The 16,597-nt window shown below is 44.9% G+C and overlaps 1 protein-coding gene across 21 annotated transcripts in view; it reads right to left on the bottom strand.

Moving 5' to 3' along the window:
- The window catches only part of LOC120952469 (transient receptor potential cation channel trpm), a 71,200-nt gene that overhangs the window by 11,990 nt on the left and 42,613 nt on the right, over positions 1 to 16,597 (bottom strand). For 15 of the 21 annotated variants that reach the window (XM_049605924.1, XM_049605926.1, XM_040371817.2 and 12 more), the window contains 8 exons: positions 10,255 to 10,417; positions 8,250 to 8,390; positions 8,069 to 8,141; positions 6,119 to 6,278; positions 5,898 to 6,034; positions 3,683 to 3,721; positions 360 to 516; positions 55 to 202 (listed from right to left, as the gene is read on the bottom strand). In XM_049605924.1, coding sequence (XP_049461881.1) covers positions 55 to 202; positions 360 to 516; positions 3,683 to 3,721; positions 5,898 to 6,034; positions 6,119 to 6,278; positions 8,069 to 8,141; positions 8,250 to 8,390; positions 10,255 to 10,417 — 1,018 coding nt within the window. The remainder of the gene's footprint in view (positions 1 to 54; positions 203 to 359; positions 517 to 3,682; positions 3,722 to 5,897; positions 6,035 to 6,118; positions 6,279 to 8,068; positions 8,142 to 8,249; positions 8,391 to 10,254; positions 10,418 to 16,597) is intronic. The other 6 variants (XM_049605925.1, XM_049605929.1, XM_040371808.2 and 3 more) reach the window with 1 other exon arrangement.

Raw genomic sequence — 16,597 nt, 5'->3', positions numbered from 1 at the left:
GTAAGGTGCGTCTGTTAGCTAAGGTTTGAAGCTCAATCCTCTAGCGTTACTTACGAGATTTTTATTCTTAGTGCACTGCAGTAACTCCTGAAACAGTTGCTCCGCCTGCTCCGTGCTGACCTCGAACGTTTTCTGTATGATACCGAGCACGTAGTCGTGCATCGATTCCAGCACCGTCTGCTCTCCATTATCCGTCGCATATCTGAGCACGGCCAGCACGTCCGGGATATCCCCGTAGAAGGAGTAATACAGAAAAGGAAGAGAAATAAAGCAGCCCCGTTAATATCCTTTCCGATAAGCGAGGGCGAGCTTATGCGCCCCCTCGTACGCCTGTACGACTGTAGGCAATGGTGCATTACTTATGTACAAACGCTATTAAGTCTGCTGCCCGGCCTGACCCATCACACACTACTACCGGAACCGGTGGGTTATCGGTGACGTATTCTAGCACAGCTCTGATTGTGTTTGTACCACCTTCAATTACCAAGCATACTACGGGGGTGCTCGAGTGGGTAACTAAGGAAAGAAGAATAAGAAAGAGAAAGAGATCAAGAACAGCTTTCCGTGTGGCGAGTGTGAAGGCTCGTCTGAAGAATGAATGGACAGGAAGTGGGTGTGATGAGGACAGCGTTTAGAGAGACGGATAGAATGATGGAAATTGAAGGAACAGAGTGAACGAAGCGCCCGGAGATGAGATGAAATGATATCCGGGCGCTGTACTGGTGCCACCTGAGCAGAACAGAACTAGACAACGAGATACACTAACTCATCACAGGTTTACAAACAGACAAGCTCAGTACGATAGAGAGAACTACTCTTCTGGTACTAAGCAACATATACAGCAAGGTTTAGCATCAACATGAAGAAGGAAGAGATAGATAGACAACAGCAAATAGGAGCAGTTTTCAAGATAGAACATTTAAAACAGACTAAATAGTATATAGAGCTGAAGTTCAACACTAAAGCCATTGAGGAGATCCACAGGAGATACAGAATTTTGAGTTTCTAGGGGAGTCATTTTCCTTCAACCGCCTTACCAGCATGCACACAACACTAACAGTTGCATTGTAATAACAGGAACTCATAAATCACTAAACAAACATATCAACACTCGATCGCGCCTAACAGCCAGCCGACTTTTATAAGCTCTAGCGGTGGTGATGCGATCATCTCCATTGGTTGTTATGATAGGTCCCGGTCCGACGATAGGAATAAAAACACATTTTTCTTAATGAATTAAATTAGTACACTGGTAAACAGCTTGCAGCAACAGCATCACCAGCAGCAGCAACCGTACCAACAACCCGGTCGGCGGGCAGCTTTTCCGGGATCTGTTGCTAACGAGTAACTTAATTAATCACCCGCATGAAGCCAATCGAAACAGACAGCGATGGAGGAGCTCCAGATGCCTGAGACTGGGACGGGGGGGGGGGGGGAAACTATCCTCCAATCCCACACCGTGGCAACTGGTACCCAGGCAAAAATCGTTCCCTGGCATTCATCATCCTTGCCGAGGGGGACCACAATGCACACGCAACCCTCAGAGTGCCGGACACTTGTAGCCGATTGCCGACCGTACCCAATTCATCATTACCCTCGGCAGTCTCGTTTGGAGCTAACCTTGGCTAATCAATTTTCCTGCAGCCCGACTCGATTGGCACGAGCGCTCTTTATGCCCACGTTGCCGAGATCCAATTAACCTCACCATTACCGGATAACAATCGGTGTCGTCCGTCCGTAATTAGTGAAGAAACGGATGGTCGAATGCGTCTAACCCGTTTGCCGATGGGGCAGGTGGATCATGGTTGAGTTCCTCAAACGGGACGTTGGTTTGGTGGTCCGGCAGAATCCTGCGTTACGCTTAAAGCCTTTCCAACCATGAGTAAGATATAACCCCGTTGCAAACAATATAATCGCCTCCATCTCAATTTTCTATCAACAATTATATGTTCAAGGGAGATAGATATAAAGATGCCCTGTAATTCTATCTTTCTCACCACCTGAGATCCTAATGTAACGTTGGGGTCGTTCTTTTTACCGCACCGTGCGTAGGGTTCCGTTTCGGAAGCATGCATTCTTTCCGATCGGCTTAATGAGCGGATTATCGGGTAACCTTTCCAGAAAGAAGAATAATAAAGTAGCGAAAACACTGAGAAGCTCTTGAAAGAACAACCGAGCGTGAGAAAAACAAACGGGCACCTTTACCGGGGCAGATTAGGCGCTTCCCTTCTTCAAAATTTTCCATTGACTCTAGGGAAGAGCCGCGACAGACAGGACGCACCGTGCTGGTGGGCCGTGCTTAATTCAGCTACATTTTAAAATTAACCTTCCCTAAGCTCGGCATAAACGGTAGGCTCACTGGCAGCTGTAAGGGGATGAGGAAATAACGATATCCTGTCGACGAGCTTTACAAAACGTGCCCTTCTAACGGAGCCCAGCACCACCTGAACGATCCGTTCGCGGTAGGGATCGTTCTCACGAGGCTGCGGCTCAATTCATTTCAGTACTGGAAGGAATATTAGGAGTTTCCTAATTATTTACCTTTCAGTAATTGGTGTACCATTAACATTAATGCTTCATCGTACGCCATCGGGGTCGGGGAAAGGCTAGCTTAAAATCTGGCATTTTCACGTCCGCCCGGAAAGCGTCCGTGACATCTTCCGCCAACAATCGTCGTGCGGGCCAGACGCGTACGCAAGTGTTTGTAATAAATCCATCGTCTAAGAGAAACGACGGCATGGCAACAGGTGCTTTTAGTGCCTCTGCTTTATAGCTTTGCTTACGACCAATGTTCATACTTACGGGCATTCGGGCAGCTTGGTAATGAGTGGGACATTCGATCTTTTTTCGGCATTCTTCTACACAATAAAGTCGGCTGAACGCAGAGAACGAGGGACGTAATGTAGCCTTAGCGGTTACGCTAATCGCACAGGATTTCTGTAGAGCAAAGCTACGACCGAAACTTTGACCGGCTCTAATACGGCCAAAACACAAACACAACAACACCGAACAAAAAGCAGCCTTTCTAGTCCTAATCGCACACACTGCTGCGTGGAAAATGCTCCATTTTCGCATGTTGTTGCAGGGTTTTTTTCCTCCTCCCCCTCTTTCTCTCTTCATGAACTTTGTCATGCCGTCGGTAATGAATTCCCATCTCCGTTCATCATCCTGCTCGGGGCTCATTAAAAACTTTCCCCCCCTGAACGGGCGCCGGAACGCTACATTTACACAATTTATTTCATCTGATGTGCGGTAGCATCAGTAGCAGCAGCAGCAGCGGCGTAGTAAGGTTAATTATAACTTACACATCAACCCTCGGTGGCTCGCTTGCAGGGCTAGAAAAAGGGGGAAAACAAAGGAAACTAGGGAACGGGTTTACTGTTTATGCAGGGTAAGCATGCACCTAAGAGTTTTGTTTGGGCTATAAATTTGCTGCACCTAATATACAGTGTCTACACTCATTCTAACAAACGTCGAGCAGTTGGGGTTTTTTTCTGACCCAGTTTCCAATCCCACCCGCACATCTAAACCATCTATACAATCGAGCACAAAAAGATGTCCACGACACAGCGCATGGACTTCGCGGGATGAAAAACAAAACCTATCCTATTAACATCTATAGAAGGTGCGCTCCGTGCATTCCGACGTGACGCCGGACGAGAGTTTGGTTGCTTTGCGTTACCTTTGTAGTGGAAATTCATTAAAGATGATAGCATCTTGTCTGTAGCGTGTCAGGTTGTTGGTACGAATGGGGAAAAACGGTTGGTCGATCGTGTGTTGGTGGGATGTTTTCAGGACGGAAAGAAAGTACAATACAAACAATGTGAAAAATGGTTACCACCTCCCATCAATGCACCAGAGAAAAGAACAATACGGAGTAGGTAATTGCCGACGAAATAAATCAAACTTAAATCAATAACATGGCATAAACTGTGCTTTTAACGTTTCCCCATTGTTGTAGCAGTGGTCGAACCATAAAGCTTGGCCCGTCGATGGTAATGCAAACACGCAACGTAAGACACACTCACACACACGGTAATAAAACACAAGAGTATTGCCACCTGTCGCAGGGTGGGGTAGGAAGTTGCTGAACCTCTCTTTTGCGGACGATTTTTTCCTACATTTATTTGCGATGCTTTGGCGCCTTTAGGCTGAGGATGTGATTTTTTTTTTGTTTGAATTTTGCACAAACGCTTCCAATCCCGATCAATACCAAATTTGAGAACAATTTATCGTTCTTTTTAAGAGTTTGAGCAGTTGGCAAGTGGTTCAAACTTTTGGTGCAGCACTTAGCTTACAACGGAGGTGGAGAGGAGGCGTGTTTTGCCTTTGCTTGGCATTGAGTTTTGTTTTTATTGATTGCTGCATTATGTTTTCTGGAAACTGTAAAACTTTTAAGCTTATGTATTGCTTATGGGTTTAAAATAAAACGGTAAATGATGTCTGATAGCTATCATTCATTGAAAAGAATCATTCGGAATTTGTTTGTTCTTCTATACGTAGCGTGGGAAGTCCAAATTGAAAAAGAAAAACGTTCAAATGGATTAAAGAAATAACAAAAAAGCGTTTTGAATAAACTGAATATTGAAAGCGCTTGTCCAACCCGATAGACCACTTTTGTACAGGCCTATAAAACAATTTAGCAGTAATAAACGCGAGGTGAGCCAAATATTTCATGGAATATACCACACATCAAATAAAGCTCTAACGAGTTGCAGAAAATGTGGCATCATCAAACAGTTGGTGGACTATTGAAACAAATTGCTTCCGGGCTAGATTAATAAGCAGTGGGACGCCGTATGTAGAATCCCTACCACGCCGTCACATGACTGCGATGAAAAAAATTACACTGCAAGAATGTTGCGTTATTACCATAATGAACAGAAAAAAAGAAACACCACGAAGGAAACGGCCGTTTCTCTTTCCACCAGCCAGCCAGGACCGGGTAGCGGTTTGCGGTGCACATTTCTGGAGGCCAATGGAAAGTCAAGCGCCACACGCGAAAAGGCAATGGAGGTCCCCATTGCCGGTTAACCATGCTCACTGCCAGTGCCTAGTATTGCACACAGCATCATGTACGGCGTCTTGCGAAGTGGAAAACACACCTTCCTCGAAGCACGGGACGGTTTACGGAGCCTTTTCCAGCACCGTTGGTAATAATCGTTGTACCACCGTCGTGGCGTCAGCGCGAACACATTACAATCCCTCCACCCCCCCTTCCTGGCGGGGACGGATTTGAAGGTGAATGAAAATTGATCGCCATGAATACGATTACCATTTATTAGCGCATTCTCGGTGAGCGCTGCCATTTACGCTGGCATCATCACGCATCACCGGAAGTACTGCAAAGACCTCAGCCTGCTCACACCAAGCATAAGGGTTCGAGCCTGACCTGCATCGTCTGCAGGACGGCATGAAAAATTATCCGTAATAATGCTACGCTCGTAAAGCATGATTTTTTCCAACACGACTTCCAACCTTGCTATCTCTGGAAAGAGACAGGCAGTGGCGCAACTGTCTCGCCAATATCCCGCAGCCATGCTAGAAATGACGTGTGCGGGAATCCGTTCCGTCAACGAGTGTCGTCGGGCAGGAAACGTGCACTACACTAACTTCCGACGGCTCCATCTCCGGAGTAGCGCACTCGAAGGATGAGGATATCATCTTACGCTACGACCACGGTGGCCATCGAGCCATCTCATAAACCTATTAGAGAGGTGGCAGCGCTTACCCTGTTTGGGCACCGTAAATGCTTCACACGCTACACACGACGCGCTTTCACTGGGGGAGAGAAAGGGCTCAACTGCACAGTTGCACCACAAACACACACACACACGCTCACGCACACAACTGTAGTGTGGTTAGGAAGGAAGCAAAGCGAAGGGCGCGCCACTTACAGGGTTGCAGCTTCTGGTTCGATATGTATTTCTCCAGCTTTCTCCGCAGGATTAGTTCCGCCCCGTACCGGCCCTGGGTGCCGTTGTCGACGAGCAGGAAGTATGCGTGTCGGTTGTTCAGCACGGCCAGCTTCGACCTGGTGGTGGGTGTTAAAGGGATGCAAAATTACCATAAGCTCTGTTGACGCTTTTCGGAAAACGCATGCGAGAGCTACACTTACCTGGGCGAGCTGATGCTGTGGCAGGGAACGTCCCGGTTGTGTCCGAGCAGCTCGTGATTACGTTCCACGATGCCCCAGGGTGCGATACCGATGCTTACCACCCGGCCGGACCGTTGCTGACCCTCGAGCAGTAGCGCATCGCCGACCTGTTTCGTTACACCTGCGAGATAGGAGGCGAGAAGATGCGATGGTGAATGCGGGGACAGGGTTTTGAAACGGATCTAATGAAACAGAGTGTTGATTAGCAGGAACTAGAAGCTATTCGGATGAGATTGTGCCTAGGCTCACAGTCATCTGTCAAACACAATCTAAGCTGCTACTCAAATCACACATACACTTTGTACTGACGTAAACCAAAGGGAAGGATGATTCACATTTAATTTGCCAAACCATCCGATAGGAGGCATTTTGGTTGTCGTTACCAAAATTTCTCTTGGAAAATGGTACATTTCTTCGCAATCTCACAGACACACACCTAGACGAATAGATTATATTGTGAGCTTGCTGTTACAAAACCATAAAACAGACACAAAGGTCTAAAATAATGAGCCAATGGTACTGCAAAAAGGTACTCTTAATGTTGTGTTTGCCACTCGTCTCACTGGTTGGTGGTTTTCCGTCCTACACTTCCACGGAACCACCACGAACCATCTAACGTTTGATGAATCATCCACCATTTTTCGGGAGGCAGCCAGGGCCGGGAAGCTCCGCAAACCAAAAACCATCCGAGCATAATGATATTAACAGATTTTCGCTGCTTTGCGGTTTCCCATTATTACTTTTCCACCGAAAAAGCGCCAGCAAAACGATGTAACGGTATGATGAGATTAGCAACTTTTCCGTGCATAATTGGAGACACGGCACAGTGAAACGGCAGCAGTCTACCTCAAACTCCAGCACTACCACAGGATCGTAGATATGTGTTCATAAAAACTACTACTAGGCCGGTGCCGGTAGTTGTGAGGGTGCTTGTTGAAATATACCTGAACAGATTTTGTCATGAAATTTTTCGCTAAATTAGGCGTTTCGTAATTCCACGAAGACATGGTGGTTCTATACGCCAAGTAGGTGTAGAGGAGTAGAGGAGTAGAGAATGTTAAAGACATTTTACATGGGTCTTTAACAATGAAACCTTTTAAATTTTGAGAGAATTTGTTTGAGGAGAATAGTTTCACAATGGCTGTCTGTTTACTTCCTCGAAAAAGGAACATCTTACTTGTAACGAGTGATGGAAATTAGAAAACTATGTTTGACACACATTTACACAGCAGATCTCAGAACTGGCTTTAAGAACTTCTTAAATTCTCACATTCCTACGCTCGTTCAATTCCTTCAAACCACTAACATCAAAACGAGAAACAAGAACAGCAAACAAATGGTTTTTTCTTTGAAGCTCAATGAATCGTTTTATGAGGAGTCTTTACATGGAATTACAACTTTTTAAACAGAAACGATCACAGTAACTGGAAAACAGGGAATATTTTTCAACGAATCAAACAACCATTTCAAAGGACGTCAATCATTTAAGTAAAGAAAACAGATTGGACCATTGATTGGGATTGACAGTTCAAGTCCAACCAAAAGGGGGACATGTTTACATTCCGAAAGGCGTGCACTTTCGGACCTTTTCCGTTCGCAGTAGGGATGTTCAAGGTGTGTTACCGAAATAAAAATATCAAATTACATTTCAAAACAATTCGTGGCTTTAGGTCCACCATTTTTGGTATATTCGGTCCTCAACAAAAACATCACTAGACTTGCTTTGTGTGTTACACTGACTTTCCTTTGCCTATGCAAACGATCGTATCTTGTCGTGCTAAAAGCATTTTTGTCGCGGTACACTCGCAACCGCTCGTACAACCGTGACGAGCAGGTAGTTTGTCTTGCAAGAAGCCTTTGGCGGCCAAAATTCACAACATAGTTTCCCCTCGTTACCATCTGCTTACTTACCCGTGTTGGTGCCACCGGTAAATATCCATGCGCCGGTAGTTTTGGCCGCCTTCAGTAACCCCTTCCGAAGCACCTGCAAAAGAAAGGCGAGCGTTGAGCGTACGTTCCGGGGTGACTGGTGGTGTAGGGTGCTGCAGGAATGTTATTTCCGGCTCGTCTGCGGTATCCTGGTGCTGCTTACCTTTTTCAACTTTGGCTGTAGCTCGAAGTTGGCCTTACCGCCCTGCACCGTGATGAGCAGCTTGGGCAGCTCGAGATTCCATTCGCGCGTGAACAGCTGCACCAGCAGCTCCGGCCGGGTGTCGTACGACAGGCGCACGTACTAGCGTATCGTATCGAAGGAGGAAAAGTGCAAGCATAAGTTTTATGTGGTATGCTGCCGGGCGTCACCATAACACCGATCAGCAGCTCAAGCGTGATCTGCTTCGTTAGTCGGTTTTTTGTTTTGTGTCACTGTACCCTAAGTATGTTAGCTTAATCGATTCTCACCACCCGTTCGAAAGCCATTGACCGTGGGAGTGACGTGCCCACCCCTGGGCTCTAAGCTGCAAACTGTCACCATGCATCTTGACTACGCGTTTAATTACAGGAATGGCAAATTTTGTACCAGTAGGAGTAGGAGAAGCTACAGCAAACGGAGCGAAACCGAGGATGACAGCGGTTGATTGGAAGTGATGGCTCTGTTCGTCGCTACATCGCTCAGTGACAGTGGTGTTTGCAATAAAACTTTCATCATTAACATCATCGGAAACTGCAGCAAAAAAAAAAGCTGCTCCGTCTACTGATTGAGTTTTCCAGAGATTTACCTGGGATAAGGCTTGGGACGTTGGCAGTGCGGCAAAAGTTTGCATGCCACTCTTGTTCATTATGGAAATCGGATTTATTGGTACGCCCGCATAATTGAACCTCAAACAAATTCCGAAGCATCGCACTGGGAGGTGGAATTTACCTGAACGCTAGACGACACGGCGAACGAACACAGCATGGTAGCTGTTTAATAGGTAATGAATTCAATTTACGATTTCAAATCAAAATTGCACGGGAATCGTCATGAATATTGAAATGTGAACAAAGTTATGGGAGAGATTTTAAATCTGTAAAATTATTGTGTGACTTTAATGCCGTTGAACTCGTATTAGTTTTAATAAAGCTTTAAAGCTCAATGTTTTCAGTGTTTATAGAGATTTAAAAAAAATTATCATCTTTAAAAGGCATAGCAAACATTAATCTCATTCGATAACTAATGGAGTTGCTTCTGAACGGTTGTCAATAAACAAACAGAACAAATTAAAACAGTAGATAACACTTTTTTCGAGTACTAAGGACACTCACCCAGAGGGCAAAACACCCTATTGGCAACACACCATCATGACAGGATGGACAATATTAAAAAGTGAAGCAACTCAACCGTCTGACCGTCCTTGACGTAGGAACATAAATACGATTACAAACTTTAACATTCCTTTTGCCACAATATCATTTGATCCTCCGTCCTAATCTTGAACTCGAGAACGATTCACTCCACATCCCACTTGAACGCAATTCAGCCGGAAAAAGGACCAAACAGCTCACGCACGAAGCATCATCTTCAGGGCTGCCCTTCACCATCCCGAAGTTTCCAAGTCGCCGTTCAGCTAGTCCCAACACGGAGAGAGATTTAAAATTGTTGCTCAGGCCAGGAATCTCAATCATTACCTCCCAGCCACGCCGTGTTGCATCGGGGCCAGAAAAGGTTTACGAGATGGTTTCATCACTTCACACAAGATGACCTTCCCGCTACCTTACTCATCTACTGTTTAGCAGAAGAGTAATCCCTTTCCTTTGCTTTGTACATGCTCCCAACTAGTAATGAAAAGGTCACAAAGGGTTACGAAAGGGACAAGTGGGCTCACCCCGGGTTCGTTTGATCCCGGGCGAAGAATGCTGCGACTAACCTCCGGGCGGGGGGGAGCAACGATCTTTGCGCGGGCGACAAGGCGACCGGGGTGCGTTTAAATCCTCTTTGAAAACAAACCAGCCGAACGGACGGAACAGAACGGAAACAAAGACGAAAACGGACACAATCGCTAGCACAATTGAAAACTAAACTGTCACACACGCCGTCCCAGCTGGTAAAGGACTCGTCAGGGGTTTGAGATCGTTTCAGCGAGCTGTTGGTTTACGCTCCCCGTCATAGACACACTTACCTGTGCCTTCGTTGGGTGGGCACCGCCCTGGAACTCGATCGTCCCGTACGCATCGGTCGGCTGAGCTCGGGTGTTTTTCGACGCCTGCCAACTGTCGGTCGGTACGCCCGCCTCGTAGCCGGCCAAAACCTGATGGGTTCGCCGTTCCTGACCACAGCAGCATCTGCAATTAGGGGAAAGAGCAATTTCGGTTCGGTTAGCAGGTCGGTGTCGGCTGGTTTGACTTCGGCAGCCGGAATTCAATTATCGATAACCGTACTTTTTGCCCGTCTCGGCACCCTGGTAACATAATTAGCAGGCGAATTCGATCTTGCACCCAACGGGAAGGGTAGCGGTTTCGCTTTTCATAACGTTAGAAATATTGGGTGCCGAAATTGGGCAATAATTGATGAAAGAAGATAGAAATTGTAAAAGAATCAACCACTTTCAAAATTTGATTTCATCTTATTTAAGAAATAAGGTTTAGATCAAACGGTATTGCATGTAATCAGTGTGAAAAGTGTGAAATGTTTCCATATTGAGTTATACTGCTATTCATTCAATCTTAAAGGCACCTATAGCTTTATTCAACTTACATGTTTGCCTTGCCACCATGCACAATCTATTCACTACATCTGTGCCAGTCAAAATAGATCAAATATGAGACTTAAATAAAGTGACTTAAATATAAAACAAAAATAAGATGCACCAACTTAATTCAGGTCGAAGGTCATATCGAACCTTTAACCAGACCAGACAAACCACGATCAGGCCATTTAAATGGGAATATAAGTAAGAATAATGATTTAAAAAAAAAACAATTACCAACATCTTCCCTCAAAAATATGCAAGAAAACAATTGCTAGAGAGATTAAACAGACCCAAGAACATCTTGTTTAGTATATCAACTACTTTTCTTGCACCTGAGACGTTGATTGCCAAACCCTGCAATCGAACTGTTTTAACTGTTAAGTGTTAAAAAGTCAGAACAGAACAAAACTCCACCGCCTGAAAATGTCTCGGTGGCAAAACCAAACAAACAGCCTACCCACCATCCTCTCCAAACGACAATCACACACATCCGTCCCTTTTTGAAGGATCGCATAAACAATTCAAGACATTGTCAGCGAAAGCAAAACTAGACGCTTCCTTTTGGTCGTCAAAAACCCCCAAAAATGTTCGCTTGACAAGCACACACACACACAGAGCACAGGACGGGAAGGAACATTTATTCTCCCTCTGCCATTTCGATTCACACATCATAAAAACGATGGAATGTCGCCCGGTGCACCCACTTTCTCGTCCCTCGACTCATCGGAAACACACACTCAGCAGAGACTTCTTTTTTATGCCATTGTTTTATTCCATTCCTTCCTCCCGGACAGCACTGGCGCAGTAACGCTAACGTCCGGTTCCACAACTGCAGGCCCACCCAAAAATCTACATCCGACGTTGGCGACGTGTGTGTGGCGAGCTATTTCTCCATTTCCCCTGTGGCCCTACCGGGACGACACTGCCGGCGCCGGTCGCATCGTATCCTTTCAATTAAGGTTGCTATTTCGAGGGATTTTTCTATTATTTCATGACCCGGTATTTCGTATCCGGGCGGTGTGCTTTGCCCAGGCCCGCTCGAAACCGGCATAATCTACCGGTGACACCCTTCCCTTCCACCCGGACCCGGCACGGTTCAATACTATTTATATGGCAATGAACCCAACTCAAATACTTTCGACCACATCATCGAATCCTGGGGAGCACCTAGCCCGGGATGGGACGAATGAAGAAAATCATGCTGACCACCAGCATCAAGCATGGTATGGGGTTTTTTTTACGAGATATCATGGTACAAGTTGGCACCAAAAAAGGAAGAGAGCAAGCGGGACGAAAAATATGCCATCGATCAATCGATTCGGAAAAAGCGGGGCAAGAGAGAAAAAAATCCCCACGCCGTGCAGGAATGTTGTTGGGTGTGTGGAAAATATATTTCCTCCCCCCTCCTCCCATCCCCCTCTTCCCCTGCCGGTGCAGGTGAAAGCTTTTACGTTGCTGAATGCTTTATGAATGGCTCATCAAACCCCTGAGGCAAACATAATCACGGCTGTATCGGCGATAGGTAGCGCGTTTCGCTGGAAAAATGAGTCTCATTTTGGGGTAGATTGCTTTCCGCGTCACATGAAATAGTGCCATACATTTATTAACTTCTTTATAATGCGGAACAAATCTATTTCGACGTTTTCGCTTTGTGCTTTTGTTACACCTTTCTTGGAACGCACAACGGATTCAACAATGCCGGGGACACCTTTTCTGAAAAATCATTCTCTCGTGAGCAAAACAAACACACACAAACGCACAAACCATACACATGATCTTCAATGATGTGAGATATTAGGGCGGTTTTATCTGTCACCCACTTGAGAAGGAGAAAAAGTAGAAAAACCCCCCACGAGAAGATGCCAGTAAAAAGCGTGGCATCAAAATCCTTCAGCTTATCACCTCCGAGTCAACACATCTGGGCCTAAGCTGAGTCTCGGGAGATTTTGCCCCAACCTCAAACTCCGTGGCGGAAGCCTTATTGATTACTTTCTTGACCTTTCCAAGGCATAGGTAGAGCTGCTTCATGGGGCAAGTTTTTTTTACAGTCACCCAGGTTTTTTGTTATTTTTTTCTTGCTCCCGCCAAGCCGACGATTGCTCTGCTTGCTCTGTACAGGCAATTGAACGGGATGATGATGAAAAGTCACGATAGAACCTAATGTACATTCATTTATGTTTCCGTTGGAGCAGAAGCAACAAAAAAAGAGTCTTCCCGCGGACATGGCACAGAAGAGATCAAACTGGATTTGGGAGTTATGGGAAGGAGGGGGAAAAGAAGCCGTTTGGCTGCAACTTGTCTAATGCATCGACCGGAGGGATAAAAGGCTTTTATGTTTCTCCTAAGTGATCTTCGCCAATCAGTTTATGAGTGAGAGAGAGAGTGTATATGTACGAGCAACTATACGTGTCTGGTCTACAAAAGAATAGATACAAAAGGACAGACAGAAATGCCCCTGCAACAAAATGTCTAAAGAGTAACAAAAAAAGTTAGCTGAAAAATGAGTAGGTAGTTGGTGTCGGCTAACTTTTTTATTGCCAACCCTACCCTCGCGAACCGTCTAGATTTTCTTCCTAAGTTACGGCTTTTCGTTTCCGCGTTTCCCTACTGGTGTTTGGTGTAAGCTACAACGTAGTGTGTTATCATTTTTATGAGGGAAATTTTTAATGAATTTTAATGGCACTATGCTCACCAAAACCGCACCAATCACTGGTGCGACGTTGTACTTTATAATACAGTTTAAATCAGAATTATCACAGCACCAGTTTCATGGTAATAACATAAAATGTTACTCCATTTATCGAGCATTAACTTAGCCTTTATCAGACAAGCATTTCTCTTGCAGCGTTGTTTAGCGATTACCCACGCTCGGGTCGTTCAGCGGATGTACACATCTCGAGTAGCTTGAGCGAAGAGCGACTTAGCGCAAGAGGGTTAAAAGTGGAATAAAAGGATGCTCCAAGCATCATGTTTGCTTTAGCAACTTACAAACTCGGCCCACCCGTACGGGACCTACATGTGAGACAATCAACTTAAACCCCAAGATGACACTTTACTATGGTAGTTTTAAAATCATATAATCCCTTACCCATAGGCTATTGACCTGGGCCACACAGAGGCGAGTGGAAATTAAATCCCTCGTGTGACATGGCTTGTCTTAAGCCTCCTCCATTTCCTTAAAAAAAACACACACACAGGCAGAGAAACTCCATACTCAGCGCTAAATCTTGCCTCTATAGCACATAGATCTGTGTTGGTAGATTATTTGTTCGTTGTTTGTCCGCTGTTGAAAGAAATGAGGTTGCGACAACCAGACAAACCATCATTTCCTTTTGTCTTTTCACCCCGCACGAAACAGCACTACATTGAGTGTGTGGTTGTGTTCTTGAGCCCTGTTTTACTATGCTTACCCACATGTTTCGCCGAGTAGTGAGTGTTGAAAAGCTGAAAAATCCATCCAATTTTTCCTGCTACACAGCACAAAACACTTCTCTCCGAAGCGACCCAGCTACTAATCCTACGTGCACGTCTTCTGTCGTACAGTAGTGCTTCACTTTTCTTTGTAAAAACGGCACGGAACGCGCTGTCCAAATTTCTGTCCAACTTTAAGCTTCCGCTCAAAACGAGATCCATGTCACACGGAGGAGAGACACTCAACACTAACCGAGCACTGGCGGTGGCTGGTTAACTGATAATCACCACCGTAAGCACAGCAAATGTAAAGAAAATAGCAAACGCTACCACTATTGCCTCTACCACGCACACACTTTGCCCTGGAAATGGCATAACTTAGAGTGGCAGCTTGTGCCACTACACCGCACATCCATTTGACGGTCGACGGAGTCAGCTCACGCTCGCAACCTGTCCGCCGCTTGGACAACAATAATTACACCGAGCGTGCAAAGTGTTGCCCCGGTGTTGGAGAAAAAAAAATGTCGGCGAAAAAGCCACACGCCAAAAGGTACACTACGAACGGTTGCTCCAAATGCTCCAGTTTTCTACTCAACACCTTTGCCGACGTGAGTACACTGGGTTAAGATGGTGTGCGGTACCATTTTGCAGTGCTTTCGAGTCAAGTCGGCAGGAATGTGAACCGTTCACGGGTCGAGACTCGACATGGGTGCACCCTCACAACACCGCCCCGCCAAGGCGCACTTAAACCAAACGCTTTTGATAATTGAGAGACGACGAATCTCTTGCGTGAGCAAGAGGCAGACTACCGCGTGTGCATCATATCACGGGCCGTGTTCTGTTTCTTTTCATCATTCATCTTTCGCCCGCCACCCGCCACACAGGGGTGACACACAGCCGGAAAGGAATGCTGATGCATTAATTATTGTGACAATTAGTGCAGTGCGGCAAATTGCGCCCGCAGTAACCACCAAACGATCTTTGGTTTCAATTGTGGAGATGTAACTGAAAGCGAAGAGGTTGATTGGAAAGTGTCCGTCGCTTGTTGAATGTACCAAAGATGTCCTATTTGTATTAGGGTTTAATCTTAAGAATGAACGCATGTGATTGAAAATGTATCTATTTAAGCAAAGGATTTGTGAATAATAGCATCCTCAAATCTTTTTTCTTTTTATTAAACATGTATAAAATAAAAGAAATTATTTCTATCACGAATATCCTTCACAATTCCTTTCATTAAGCCATTTAATGATATTTAATATGAAAATCCAATTAGAATCAAGATACTCTGTGTTATGAAAAGAAAAAAAATTAATATACCCTTTTTCACCAAGCTTACAAAGTTATAATTTATAACAAAGGAAAAAATGAAACAAACTTATCTAAGCATCAAATAAACACACACCAGCAGCGATTGAAACAAGGCGCATCTAAATTATAAAAAGACTCCTAAAGATCGACCCAAACAAAACACAAACCCTTCCTTCCATTTTTTACTTATTTACTCCTCATAATAAAACGTGATTTTGAACAACAAAAAAAAAGGCACGAGGAAAACATCCTTTCAACATAATCCTTACAAACACAGTGCTGAAGGAAAAACTTTTCCACCCAGTTCACCTTCTCAGCCTTAGAATATAATCGTGGGATTACTTTTTTTCATTGCTGTTGTTGTTTTGTTTGTTTCGGCGTCGTAGTCTAGCCACAGGGTATCGAAGGGGTTCCCCGTTTAAAGTCAAACGATCAGCAGCGCTAAGTGTGTAAAAGCCAGCAGTGCATTAAAGACGACGGCGGAAAAGGGGGGGGGGGGGAGTAAAAGCAAACAACTTTGCAACCCCAAACAAAAACATAACTCCCCTTTTCTAAGTGAGGTCTCGTGTTTGTTGGGTGTGCTTTTTGGTAATACTTCTTACGGCACATATTTTTCAAAATGAGGGAAAGTTTTATTTTTCGTTTCTTGTTTCCCCCGTTGTTGAAAGTCACATGTTATGAATGTATGAGCAGAGATTAACTGAACACCATTCTAAAACAAAACTCACTTTCTTTTCTATACAAGGTAAAAACTTAATTGCTTTCCATGTATAAAACCACAGAAAACTGGTGCAATCGAAATGTCAAACTTATTAAACAAAACATTTACTTTGACTCACCGAGTAAGACACCCTTCAAATGCTGACAAATTGCATGAATAGCACACGAAAACAACACGCTGGCAATTCATCAAGGGCAATTCAAAACAACACTTTAAACGTACCAACACTATCACAACACACAAATCCTTGTCTTGCTTCAAGCTGCTTGAAGCCTTTCCGGTAGAAAGCTTGCTCGAGTGTTCTAAGAAATGTTTCTTGGGGAGCTTTAG

Source organism: Anopheles coluzzii, chromosome 2, assembly GCF_943734685.1.
Source record: "Anopheles coluzzii chromosome 2, AcolN3, whole genome shotgun sequence".
Classification (NCBI taxonomy): domain Eukaryota; kingdom Metazoa; phylum Arthropoda; class Insecta; order Diptera; family Culicidae; genus Anopheles; species Anopheles coluzzii.
Note: the sequence above shows the minus strand (reverse complement) of the source record. Positions and strands in the feature narration are given on the sequence as shown.